This window comes from Chroicocephalus ridibundus, chromosome 9, assembly GCF_963924245.1.
Source record: "Chroicocephalus ridibundus chromosome 9, bChrRid1.1, whole genome shotgun sequence".
Taxonomy (NCBI): Eukaryota; Metazoa; Chordata; class Aves; order Charadriiformes; family Laridae; genus Chroicocephalus; species Chroicocephalus ridibundus.
This window is the reverse complement of record NC_086292.1, coordinates 39,275,122-39,289,252: the sequence shown is the minus strand read 5'-3', so window position 1 is coordinate 39,289,252 and position 14,131 is coordinate 39,275,122. Positions and strand designations below refer to the sequence as shown.

Here is a 14,131-nt window from a genome sequence, read left to right as displayed (position 1 = left end):
GTGAGGGAAGGTCTGACTGCACAAGTTGGATCAGCTAACAAAATTCACCTGGAGTTGTGTAATTCAGAGATGTATTGGTTTTTTTCCTAAGGAATAGGGGTGGTGGCAGACAAAACCTTAGCTTAAATTTGATACAAAAAAAAGAATTTTCCTTTCAACGTCTCAGTATAAGAAGCACATGTGAACACGTTTCTTGGTTAAGCAGAATATTTATTAGCAAATTGATAGTATGAGTTGAAATATGTTCAAATATGTAACTGCTGCGATATATTCAAATATATTTGAACAATAGATTAAATATCTTTTTTGTTCTAGAAGTTGAATGTTGATTATACGTGTATCAGAAGCGACACTTGTCTTCCCTGTCTGAAATCTGTACTAGAGAGCCTCTTGAAAGTAGTTCAGCTTCTAACTAACCTTTCAGAGCACGTCTGCACGCTGCTATTCCCAGCTGCAGAGCTGGGATAAAATAGAGCTTGAATAGCAGTGAACACTTGTAAAATGGTATCTCACAAATCACACAATTTTTTTTTTTTTTTTTACTATGCACTTTCTTTTGCCTTCCAGTATCTAGTGGCTTAGCTGTGATTTGAAAGCCTTTAGCATTTTTTAAAAAGCTAGTTAAGACATTGTATGAAAGCTACTGAGTTTTCTTAGTTGTTTGCCACAGCACCTGTAATTTAGCATGGTAATTCTTCAGTTATCAATTAACAGTCCATACAAAATTGCTGTATGTGTTCAGAAGCGGATTTAGAACTGCTGCAAGAGCCATATTGAGAACTTCTGGCGTGTTCAAACACTCAGTAATGTGGCAGTCATTTTTTAATACATAACACTTATCTTTCTTTTGTTTTATTCATGATAATAATGATGTCTGAGCAAATGTCAGATGGAAGAGATTTCTTAAAGTCAGATTCCAGACACTGAATATTAATCTTTACTCCGCAATCTCCAGCATAGTTAAAGCAAACAATTTCTGTAGTGTTTGAAGTTGCAAATGCTAAAGCTACCCGGCTGCAGTTTTGTTATCTGTATAACACACGGAAATGCACAAACGGTAGTTGCAGGCAATACTTACTGCTTTTATTTAGCTTGACAGAAAAAGTAAACTGGACTTTATAATAAATACTAATTCATCTAAGTGGAAACTACTGCAGGTACTATATTTTGAATTCTATTTACCTTTCTCTCCAGTGCAAGGCATACATCTATTTAGAAATGTATTCCCCCCAAAAAATTGCATTCTTGTCGTAATTGGTCCAAGGAAAAGTTTTGTAAATCATATGAGTCCTTATAGTTGAATTGAGAGCTCAGGAATGTAAAGACAGAAACCGGGAAGCTGCCCTGGCCTGCATGTCTCCTCATCTCGCAGTTGAGAAACTCAGAATAAGAGAGCTGAGATCATGAAATGTGTGATTCTAAGTCATAACTTCCACTTCAGCCATCCAAATCTCTCTGCTTCTACAGCTTGGGCACAGTGTTGGGGATTCTTTATTCACTAGGTGAAGGGCACTAAAAATAAAATAGTTATTGGTCTTGAGGAAAGGCAACAGATGAGGCAGAATCCATGCCTTTTGCCAGGTTTTGTTTCAACCTGAGATGCTACCCCAGATGGTAAGGAAGAAAGAACATCCAGGCGCAGCCTGGCTTCCGTGGCAGAGCTGGCGGTGTCAGGCTCTTTGCAGAGAGAGACGCGCTCCCTTCCTGGAGGGGGGAGCCTGGGGCAGCTGGCGTTTTGCATGGGATTCTGCATTAAAAGGGAATTCCACCATGCCAACTTGCAGGCTCTCCATAGTGCACCAAGAGGAGCTTTGCATGATCGTGTATCCCCCAGTGTAACAGCTCCGCCATGTTAACACGGGCTAAAAAGGGTGTATTTCATCCAGTAGAACTCCTTAAGGAAAAGCAAACCTTTCGCTCAAAGATTTCCAAGGTTAAACAAACAACTGAATTCAAGGCAAATACTTCAGGGAGTGGGATATTAAAAACTGTATCAGAGTTAACAATACTTAATGAAAAGCAGAGAACACAAATACTTAGGCAGGTGGAGACACTTGTATCAACGGCTTTTGTATCACAGACTATGTAAAAGCTACGTACGGTGCGTGTTTCTAAGATCAGTGGAGAACATACTCTTCGGCTCTAAAAAGCATCCCATGGGCTGTGAGACTGTGCTTTTCACTTCTGTATTTATTCTTTGCTTTTAAATCAAGATGCGCTAATTTGCGCTCCTTATCACATAGTGTCATGACTCAATAGTCAGCATGGATGGTTCCGTGTTTCTGTACAGCTGAAGAAAATGTCAAGTACAAAGAAATGCTCTGCTCTCCTGATACAAATTAGCTCATCACGTAAATGGTGAAAATGAGAACTTTGACCCTATTATAGTAGAATGTAAGACAGTGGATTAACACTTCAGGCTTCTAATTAATCACAGTGTGTCTCATCCTCTCGGCTGTAGCCGAGTAGGCCATTCTTCTAACTTGAGCCAACAGGTGTCCAGCATTAACGTGTCCCTGTCGGAGCTGCTTCTGTGCAGCTATCAGCACAGGTGACAGTGTTGCAATTCTGGATGTTTCAAAAGTCCGTTTCAGAAATACTCAGAAACATCGTTACACTTGAACTATAATTTTATTGTGTGAAGACTTAAAAAACCCACAAAACTTAAATTCTAAGAACTGAATAACACTCTGCGCTGCTTATGCTATTTTTCTCATGCAGAAAAAGTATGCAGAACAGTACTTATTACGGTTTCTTTCTTCTATAACATGCACAAAGTATTTATTACAAACTAATTGCAATTATTAATTTTACAGCTTTACTGAAATGGGAATTTCAGAAGTTGTTATGCACATACCAAATTTATTTTAAGATTATACAAATTAATCTACGTCTGGTATCACTTCTCAGGTAAAACTACTACAATAAGATACATATTTAAACTACTTAATTTTTATTCCAACTTTTACACTATGTTTTAAGAGGAACACTGCAAATAAATTGAAGTCATTGAGTCAACAGACACTATTGCTGATGCCATAAAATATTTCTATATTAGCATCTCTCTTCCCAGGTTTAATGCATCTGAAATTCAAACAAAACTGAGCTTCTATCACCATCAAAAGCCAAACTAAGAAATTTTCTCCAGAGAAAGACACAGTATGTCGCTTTCAAAAAGAACTATCTTAGGGCGATGTGCCACTGTTACAGGCTGCACACAAACCGCAGCTGGTTTCCCCTGACCTGGTGTGTTTCCTAAAATGTAAGAGACAAATTTCAGTGATGGAAAAAGTATACTAGTATATATTCAGACAAAAGAATGAGAAAGAAATTTAATCTAAGATTTACAGTTATGTATTCAGGCAAAAGAACGAGAAAGAAATTTAATCTAAGATCTACAGACTCTAAACAAACTCTGTATAATATGCTTTCATTATTCATAAAAGGTATTCCCTTTTTCAATTCATACTACAGATAAACAGCAATGGACTGTAATACTGATTCTCCAGATATCTATAAAACAGTGGAATAAGAAAACTGAAGTCTAACTGAATTTGTTACACAGCATTACTGGACTTTCAAACCACACGCATCATCAGTAGGGATGGTAACGGGGCCCTGGGTTGTAGGAGTTGTAGCCGTAGTGGGAGGAGTACGATTGTCCTTGTCTGTGCTGCTGGTAGTTATTGCCCCAACTTCTTTCTGGCCTCTGATTAGATCTGTAGTCACCTTGCCAGTTGTATCTGTCCCCTCTAAAATATCTGCCATCTTGAAACCTGCAACGAAAAGAAATGTCAAAGATTCACGTAAACTGTGACTTCTTGAAAGGTAAATAATAGTGAACTCCTAAATTTTACAGTTTTCATGAAAACTGTCATGTAAGTCTTTATACGCTCAATTACTGATAGTTTTTTATGAAAAACTGATGAAAACATATCTACAGTTATCTGAGATCATTCATTAATTTCTTACTGCTACCCAACACGCTATTTGCTAAGCCACAGAAGGACAGTCTGTTTCCTAACACAAAGTATTCACAGGCATTAGGTGAACTGCTGGAACTCTGAATAGAGACTCAAACAGACCATGTATCTAAAAAGCAACCACAAGATACATCTGTAGCTGTATCAAAGCCAGGGTCCATCTAGTAGCTTCATGGTTGAAAGCTGTGGCAAAGCAGGCTTAAGTACAATTTAGCTACCTAACCAGACAGAGTCCTGGAATTTGCATATTCCCTAAAATCCATACCACCACTGTTTTCACAATGGTGTGGTGTAGACAAACAACGTTTACATGAGGTTCAGTTTGTGCCCAGAGTGTAGATGTAAGAGTTCATTAGTTCAAAGAACCACAGTTTTGTAAGAACATCTCCTTAAACAATCATGGGGATTTTTTTAATCTTAGAAATCAATTCTGTGTTTAACTTAATGACAAGCTTCCAGGGTGAGAAAAAGTTAGAACGTTGTCCTTTTCTTCATGTAAGGCACAAATCCTATTTAGGTATTTAGTTAAGAAGCCTCCCCAATTGTTAGTTGGACTGGAGTTTAACTACTTTATATTAAAGGCTGATGTTACTATTGCCAAACATACTCTATGCTGTAATCGTTGTTTTTCAGTCACACAAAAATCAGATGTTTCTGTCCCAGAATTCAGTAAAAAGCTGCAATTACATCCTGAAGAAATAATTCAAATATTTTGCAGTAGGCAGGTAACGCAGCACTTGCTAGACAGACTGGATGATGGATTTTACAGTCATTTCTACTAGATAAAAGAATCAGTACCGATCTCTGTTTCTCTGGTTGCCACCAGATCTGTTTCTCCATTCTTCAACTATAGGAGGGGGATCAGCAGGACGTTTCAGATATTCTTGGTATTCTTCATCATCTGATGTGAATCGATGAGCAAACATCTTTTCATAATTCAGGGGCATGTCAACCAAGGAAGTCATTCTGAAAACTTGAAACATGAACACAATAAAAGCGGCTTTAGCAATGTACGAAGACTCTTAATGTAATAGCTACCAAAATGAAAAGTTACACTCAGATTAACACAGCAGTTAAGTTTTGGGCACAGCATAGGTGACTGACTTTTAAGTCCTGATGATCTAAGACTGAAAATAACTTTCCTGAATAGTTTATCTCTGATGGAAAGCAGTTCCAATTCTATGTGCAGTCTTTGGACATCTATACTGGATATGCGGATACTGATCTGTCTAAACACTGGGAGTGGTTTTAAGGGACTCCATCCACACAGGAGAAATTCAGCTCATATTAATACCTAATGTAGTCAGCCATTACGCAGCATCACCTTTGAATCAATTTTGATAAACCTAGATTAGATGAGCTGTCGTAGAGAGATACAGGACATTCCTGAGGGTCAGTAATAGAAAAAAGTATTTCTTCAGAATGTACTCCCAATCTACTCCTAATCCATTTTTGACAGTAAAAACATTACTACAATCACTGTGAAAAGTTTGCTAAGGTAGAATATCATGCGAAGCCTACAGATACACATAGCCAGCAAAGTAAAAGAATCAGATTTATTCACAATAACGTTTGTGTTAATAACTTGATTCAGGGAAAGGACAGCACCTAAGAGGATGTTAAGTTACCTCATAATATGCCTCTGTGATGGGATTGGCGTTCAAGGCCTTAGTTTCCTTATTTATCTGGTATATATGCATTTGCCCTTCAGCGTTGGTGCTATCTAGTACTATCCATCAGTAAAAGTCTGTCCCTAATAGCAGATGCAGCTGAGAAAGGCTCTATGCCTTAACAACTCGGGCTAATTCAGAACATTAAAGGTCTTTGCCTCTCGACTTCCAGAATAAGCTTTTCTGCCATCTCCTGAAGATTTGCAGGCAATATTCACCTTGCAAACTGGAGGGAAGGAAGGAGGAGGCAGGTTTCTTCTGGACGCTGAGGGCTAAAATATATACCTTAAATGACCAAGCCTGATTCTTCTATTCTTCTCCCTGCTGTGCCCATGAGCAGCTTAAGACTAGGGTAAGTAAGCGGGATGTTTATGGGGAATACAGTACAGAACTCTTTCTGTAGACTGAACTCCCCTTTCATCAGCATCACCGCCTGGTGATCTCCAGAGCCCATCTGCAGCCTTCCCACCTAATGACGCAGTGTAAATCTTTCGGAAGCAAGTGTAGGAGTTATTCCTGCAGGATGTCCAGTGACTTCACTCTCCTTTTTTTTTTTTTTTGTGCCATGAGCTAACCTCGTTAGTTTTTAATGAGCTATCTCCAAGGAATTTCGCTCCTCAGACTTGGGGGGGGGGGGGGGGGACGGACGACACGACACGACAACACACTCTGCCCTGAGGACCCCCCCACATACCACTACAGCCTTCTCCAGGGAGCAGTGGGAGCTGCTCTCCTCACGATTAGTAATTTTAATATCAGTATTCATCCTGCGGGGGGACGATAACAGGAGAGACCCCCACACTTTCCCCCGCGTCCCCAACGGACGGGGCTCACTCCCCTCAGGAGGGGCTGGCGCCGGAGCCCTCTTTCCCCTCACGGCGCGTCGGGCCGGAGCACCGTCCCCTCATGGCGGGTCTCGCCTTCTTCCCGCCACCCTCCTCCCTCACAGACAACCGTTCCCCTCACCCTGCTCCGCCAGCCGCCGCCGAACCGCCGCGGAAAGCCCTCCTCTTCCGGGCCGGGCCCCGCCGCTTCCCCTTCGCCGCCGCCGGGGCGGTGCCGCCTCAGGCCGGCGTCCCCTCAGCGCGCCACGGGCGCGCTGAGGGGACGCCGGCCTGAGGCGGCACCTGCCCCGGCGGCTGTGGGAAGCCCGCAAAAGTGTAAGCCTTGATGCCCTCAAATTAGGATTTGGTACAAAACACGGTCGCATAAATAGTACTGAGATTTGTTGGGGCCCTTTCCTCGGCTCCTAGGCGGGTTTTGAGGAGGCGATACTTGGATGTTTCACAGGAAGGCACAACCGAAAAGGGTAAAGCAAACACGGCGCTTTACGTGGCTGTTTGATAATGCGATTTGAAGTGTATTTCAGGTATCAAAAAGTTCAGAAGTGTGTTGGCTACCGTGAGAGGAAACTAAGAGGACATGGAGCCTTTTTGGCAGCTGAATAATTCTGTGTAAACTGAAGTAATTCTGGTTTGGCGTCTGCCTCAGGAACATATTTACGCTCCCACCTGGTGCTGTAGCAAGTGGTTAGTCCTGTCGCCTTTAATACACCTGAAGTTACGTGTGAGCACCAAACTTTTCCTAAACGAAGTCTTTGTGCGTGTAAGTAGCTACAGGCAGGGAACTGTACCTCCCCTGCTGTACTTCTGCGGCCCTGGGCGTTGTTATTAATTTATGAAGTGCCACAGCAGTTATTAACAGCTCGCTGCCCAAAGGATTTGCAGTGTGGGGATGCGGTGTCGCCTCTCTCCTCTGAATGACTGGTGGCATCCAGACCTTCCTGAAGCAGAAATGGCATTGGTGCCCCTCTTCTCCTGTTTGCCTTGTTTCCACAGTTCTGACGTCTTTGCGTTGCTACTTCCCGCAGCTCCTAAGCCAATGGGTTTTAAATGGCCTCTCGTGCTGTGTATAAGAAATGGATTTTTTTGTAGGACTCTTATAGAAAGCAATGGTTTTTCATAAGCTCTACTAGAGACTCTATTGCTCACAGGCACTAGCAAAGCATGGAGACTGATAATGGAGTACGTCACTTGAAACAAAACACCCCAGCAACAGCGACAGCGGCATCCAATTCTCCAAAAATATTAGACCAGAATAAGTGCCCTTTGTTTGATGTAAACAGAAATAATTACAGCCTGCTCTCCTGCATGACCTATAGTAGGAGTGTATTGTCACTTGCAAAATAGAAGCGATGACCTCAATCCAAACAGCCTAATGCAAATATCTTAGCCTGGATAGCTAGTTCTAGGCCAAACAAATTGTCATTGAGGCTGAAAAATAATATATTTTAGCTTACATTTTCCTGATATAATCCGTGTTCTACTCACTGCCCTTTCGGAATGGGCAGAAGTAAGTAGGATTTTATTTCTTCCTCAGACAAGTTTCATTTTGACCACTGGATATTGCAGTTTCAGGTGTGTCTACAGAGGATTTAATGCATAAAATTCATGAGATGATCCTTAATAAAAGGGAGATACTTCTTTTTTTTGAGGCTCTAGTCTGCCGTTTCACGGGTGACATTTTTCATAAAAGACCAAACTTAATTTAATATTAAACTTTTAATTATAGACTAAAGTCATCCATACATTTAAGCATATACATAATCTAAGGCATGGGCCTGTTGAAGGCGTGGGCCCCCTGTAAATGCTGTGAGCAGTGTACTTCACAAATTACAGTCTTGCTAAGGTGTTCTCGTCAGCATATTCTGCATAGAAGAACATTTGCAGGGAATGGCTAAATCAGAGTGGCACATAATTATATATATCATGTTCATTTATATATGATGTTTGTGCTTTGGATCTTTATTCATGGCACGTCTTTGTGCCTGCTATGGGTTATAACATCAAGGAGACCGTGATCCGGGTGGCGGTTTTCTAAGATTTCTCAGAGGTGCTATACTGAAGTTCAAACTATAAAAAAGCCAAAGTGGCAGGTGAATTTTAAAGGAATAAAGGCACTCAAAAATGGATATTGCCACCAAGTAGGTCTTTCAACACCCACTAAATGCCTCACACAACACATAGTAAGTGCCCGAGTACTTAAAAGGTCTAGCTCCAAGTGTTGTCAAGATTGAGGACTTGATAATCCACTCTTGCAATCTCTCTGCTCACTTCAAGCCTCTCTGAGTAATTAATGTGTTTTTGTACAAACACAATCTCATAATCAGCATCTCTGAAGTCTACTGTAGTGTGATGAAGCCTCAAAGGTTTGCTTTTTTTTTTCTGGGGTTTTTATTCTGTTAAATAATGTGCTTTTAGATTAAGTCTTATCTTCTAAATTTTAAACTAAGAATTGTTTCTTTTAACCTATTGGAAATGAATGGAGCTTTTGTAGAATGGGTCTTCCTGACTGAACAAAGGAATATACAGTAAAACTAGCGAAGTCTTGTCTGTCTTGAAATGATGGAAAATGGCAGTTCTTTTTGTAATTATTTAGTCTTGATAACTCTTACTGTTCTGTCGCAAGACTTTGTATTTGATGTTTTACGTAAATCCCTAGCTTCTGGACTCATGTGTTTTCATTATACTCAACTTTCATTTAAAAATTAATTTCTGGCCCCTGTTATTATGGACACTGCTTGAGAAAAGAAGTAAGTCTGCTTTACTTGATAACCAGCCTGTACCCAGAAGCAAAAGGAAAACATTATTCAAGTTTTATTTGTTTAAAATCTTATGGTTTTTACAATTTTCCTTTTCTTTATGACTAGGTTTGTTGTTTTATCTTGGTAGAGGCTGACAGCTGTGGCATTTTTAATGAAAAGTCAGCATGTATCTCGGTAGCAGGAAAAAAAAGAGAACTAAATTTTTTGTTCATTTCTGTATCTTTAAACAGGAGGGATCCTTTTACTTCAATGTTAATATCTACCTTGAGAAATCAACAAAGGAACTAACATCCTTTGTAATTGAGGCCTGTCTGATCAAGGGAATGTATATCTATAAACGAACAAGCACAGAAACCTCCATAGATTGTTAGGGTTCCTGCTGGTTTTTAAACAACAAAATAATACATCAGATAATATTTTAGTGAAAATTTAATTATCTTCAAAATTCTGTTTCTTTTCCCCCACTTGCTGAACCTGATCGGTGATTTCCTGTCAGCCAATTTCCCTCTCCCCTGGTTCTTTTTTCAGTGTCTCAGTTACAGTGTAACTGAAAGCCTGGTTTGTTTGTACAACGAAACCAGTTTTCCACAGATAATTTATTCTAGGAAATGGTGATGTCTGGCACTGTTAGAGAGAGCAAGACTTTGTGTTCTGGCTAACGGCAGGTAAAAAGGGCGTGCGTGGCAGCCTTGTTATTGATTACACACTAAAGGAAAACTGTGTTTCTGTGGGCACGAGAGGCCATAAGACCACCAGGGGACATCCGAGTAACTAATGACCGCAAAGTATTTGCTAGATCATTCATTGCACTGAGAGATAGGTAAGCAGAGATACTCTTTAGCCAATCTGCAGAAATATTTGGGGTTGTGCTCTTTCTCTACAACCTCCTGTGCTCGGAAGATCAGTTCTCATCACGAGGTATTATTCCTTTGGCTGGAAAGGATTATTGCCTAGATGAAGCTCACTTAAATAACAAGAAAGCCGGAGATATAACAGCTGTTACTGACAAATGCCTCTGAAGCCCGTGCAGTTATTCTGTCAGATCTCTGCCTTTGCTGTTATATTGTACAATATCACTGAGATTCAGAGTGTCTTTCACACACGTCCATATGGTATTGTAAAGTGAAGTCCATAAAGGAACAGACTGCGCCATTTCTACCAACTTCACTAAACTTAATAGAAGAAATGTTTCCTTCCTGTAACAATGACCTTTAAATGTTAACTTAAAAAAATAGCATTGTCCTTATTTAAGAAGGCGAAAATGCAATTCCTGGTGCTTGATTGTGTTACAGAATAACCATTTTGGTGCTGTGGGGCCCAATTCCTTTGCATTAAGCTTACAACAGTGTAACACTTGATTAAAAGGAATTTATTCCTAATTTATGCCAGTATGAAAGAAGGCCTTTAATTTTCCTAAGAGCTATTTCTGTTATCAGTCTTTTAAAACTCACAGTCACATTAAATTATATTTCTAGTGTATTGTTCTTAAAATTAGTGCAGAGGTGGTGTTATCTGACTGTCATTTATACATAGCTATATACATATATACAAATTAAAAATCACTACATTCTAGCTGCCTTCTTTTATTTTCACCTTTTAAACTGACTAAGCCAGCTGTGCCCTTTGGGGTCTATAAGAATGAATCATTTTTATTATTTTTGCTCTCTTAGACAGTAATTACAGAGTAGTATGCTGTCTCTGTTTTTTAATATTATGGTGCCATTTTAATCCATGGTGCAACACCATTAACTTCAGCAGAGTTACACGAGAAATGAATTTGTCCCCAGGAGGCTTTTCCAAATGTTCAGTTCTTTCCTTATGATTACCCAGAGGAACAGAGAAGAAGAAGGCAAGACAGAGGGCCCTTTGATAGGAGGAATGTAGTTCAAAGTGAAGTCTTGTTTCTGCCATTGATGGTGCTCCATATGTTCCTCATTTGGGGTGGAGGTGGGTTAGACCCCGTGGAGGCACGCATGCTGTGGCTGAAGGGCAGGCAGGAGTTTTTACATAGCACATCTGGTGCACAGGTTATGTGCTTTCACAGACGTAGGTATCGTACAAATGGAAAAAAAAAAAAAAGAAAAAATAAAAGAAGAAATAAAAGTGGGAGGAATATTCAGATAATTCAAGCATTCTTCTGTGGAACTGCTTGAAAGTCAGAAAATGGAGTAGCCAAATGCTAAGATATCAAACTCATGATAATCGTCGTGCTGTCTAAGCTCCAACTCAGATGCTTTTTAGATGTCAAGTAATCCTGGAAGTGGGGATGTATGAATCAGTGCTACTGTGGATAGCCTATTGTAAAGATAGTCGCAAAATATAAAGGAAGTACTTGCAGAAGATTCTAGGACTAGAGTTTATTCATATTCAATTTTCTTTTATAGTTGGATATTTTAGTTTGGGCTCATTTCTTTTGTTTGTATCCAGCCTAATACATTCAAATCTGCTGCACTATTGAAATGACAACTTGTAAGTTAGATACAAATTAGTAGCACCTAGCTGAGTTTAGAAGGGGAATTTAGAGAATTTCCTCTTTGCTGCCAAGGAGCAGGGAGGGACAGGAAGCTGACAGCATGGCGGCAGGGTAGGGGGCCCATCCCACAGCCCCGTGCAGGGCTGGCTGGGGATGGCAGCCCAGTGCTCAGAGGGCCGGACAAGTTTATGGGGACAAGACGAGTCCAAGGCAGGTCAGAAATTCAGTCCGTGGGTCACTGCCTAGATTGACAGGGCCCATGGCCAGGCACGGCATGGCTGCAGCACGGCTGGATCTGAAGCCTGGCAGAGCAACAGCGATGCGGGCCCAGGGCTGAGCTTTCCTGAGCCCCTCTGCGCGGGGCAGGGGTGTGTGGGAGGCCCCGGGGGGGTTGGTCGTGGCAATTAAGGCCTGTCAGTGCATTCAGGGCCTTGACGTGCACATCTGGTAACAATTTCTGTTATGTTTAAATCGGAAACTCAGATCCTTGCAAAGCCTAGGATCTAGCAGAAGGAAATGGTTGTGCCTTTTTAGCCAACATCTAGCATTTCTCCTGGGTTGGATAGGTCATGCAGTTTGCATGTTGCATGCCAATGGGTTGCCTCAGATACAAAGTTAAATATTCAACCTCTAAAGAGGATACCTAGGTCTCCCATTTACTCCCAGAGTCTCCCTTCTCTGGGTGGTGACATTCCCCAGGCACTGGAGCGTCGCCCTGAGGCTCCTCTCTGAGGCCTGGTTTCGAAATCTGCCCTCGCCACCAGCCCTGCAGACAGATGTGCAATGAGGCCCCGCTCACACTTGTCCTCCTGCTTCCGTCTGCCAAAACCACTGCAGATGTGTAAGCACGTGTTCAGGTACTGCTAAAGGCAATGAAATACAACAGTATTTCAGTGTTTTGTTCCCTCTCAAGGCTCAGGTCAGTGGAACTGATCTAAGTAATACTCCCTCCTTTAGATATTAAACATGGCTCTCCCCGGATGGCTTTACCAAGAAGCTGTTAGTTAACACAGGAATTTGTCTGCCTTCTTTCTCTTCTCTTTGTGTGTAAGGAGAGCTCTTGTATGTTCTCTGCAGTTCCTCTTAAGTTTAAGGGTCGTTAGAGTAAGCAAGGGCTGAAGTATAGGCCAACTTTGTACACTTCAACTTTGGAATGTCTTCTTAATCTGAAGTAATTTTTTTAAAATTGTAAACCTGAATATTCCAGAGATACCAATCTGTATTGAGACCACACTGTGCTGAAGTGAAATAAGGTATAAGTGAATTAGCTGAGCTGCAAAGAAGCCTGCAGGATTTTGCAAAGCTGGACTGAGCAGTCTGCTCCTTGTTCTGACATTGCCTCGCTACTGCCGTGCACTACCCTGTGCATCCTTGCATTGTGCCTTGCCCTACACAAAATCTGAAAGCTCTTTGAGCAGAGACTATCTTTTAATTTTATGTTTGTGCTGTGTCTGGGGGTCTAGGTCACCACTACTGCTAGCAGTAATAACTCTCCCTCTGTTACTAAATTAGGACTGCAGATCATTCTTTCCAGCAGACAAGGGTTCCTAATCTTTCAGGAGATTATGCTGTGGCTGCCACCCCTCTGTGTCCCCTCCTGCTCTCCCTGAGACCTCTGCCTCAGATGTTGAGGCACAGCGTCCTTGCCTGCCCCAGTGCTGTTGTAATTCCTTCTCCATCTTTGACCCAGCTCCTGCAGCAGTTTCCTTTCCTGGAACCTTTCCACAGTGCCGCTGTTCCCATGGCCCTGCTCACCCTCCCAGTTTCAGGTCTCTCTCTTCACTGCTTCCTTGAGTTGTGGCTGTTTCTTTCCCATCCCTGCAGAAGCAGTGCTTTGGTGGCAACCAGCTGCTTCGCGTGCTAGTGCTCAGCTGGACGCTGCTTTCTAGTGTTGGTTGGGAACCAGTGCAGAGCAACATGCTGACTACTCAACAGTCTAAACTTAAAAAAATATAGAGATGTTATCTTGGAAAATGCAAAGTTCTGATGGAGCTTCTGATGGAGGCTTATTAAAAACAAGTTCAGAAAATCTCACATGTAAATGAAAACCACACAGTAATTTTTGGTGATACGTTGAATGTGATTGTTTCATATTATGCTATGGCTGCTCATTTTAAGAATAATACAGAGTTATTTTCTTGGTCTTAAATGCTGCTGTGGGGGTATCACAAACTTCCCGAGTAAAAACTTTAATTAAAAAGCAAACGTTAATCTCCAAGCAGTAGCATCTGCAGCATAGTGCAAGATAAGACTTTGCCAACCTGAAAAACTAAGCAAGATTCTAATTAAATCAGGGGGAAAAATGATGAACTAGATATATGCTTTATTTAAGGATGGCAGTTACATAAGATATCAAAGATCTCACGGTTGCTATCTGATGGGAAATGTGCTGCCAGATCTC

The 14,131-nt window shown here is 41.2% G+C and overlaps 1 protein-coding gene and 1 long non-coding RNA gene across 3 annotated transcripts in view; one reads left to right on the top strand and one right to left on the bottom strand.

The window, feature by feature from the left end:
• The window catches only part of LOC134520390 (uncharacterized), a 32,475-nt gene that overhangs the window by 10,617 nt on the left and 7,727 nt on the right, over positions 1–14,131 (top strand). The gene's annotated exons all lie outside the window — the stretch shown is intronic.
• On the bottom strand, positions 2,613–6,758 carry RAMAC (RNA guanine-7 methyltransferase activating subunit). Of its 2 annotated transcripts, XM_063345637.1 has the most exons (3): positions 6,620–6,758; positions 4,782–4,956; positions 2,613–3,776 (listed from the first exon to the last, which is right to left on the bottom strand). In XM_063345637.1, exons 2-3 carry the CDS (start codon positions 4,946–4,948, stop codon positions 3,596–3,598), a joined length of 348 nt encoding a protein of 115 aa, XP_063201707.1. In that variant the 5' UTR covers positions 4,949–4,956; positions 6,620–6,758; the 3' UTR covers positions 2,613–3,595. The 2 variants fall into 2 exon arrangements, with proteins under 2 accessions (XP_063201707.1, XP_063201706.1); XM_063345636.1 differs by lacking the exon at positions 6,620–6,758 and having other exon boundaries at positions 4,782–4,966.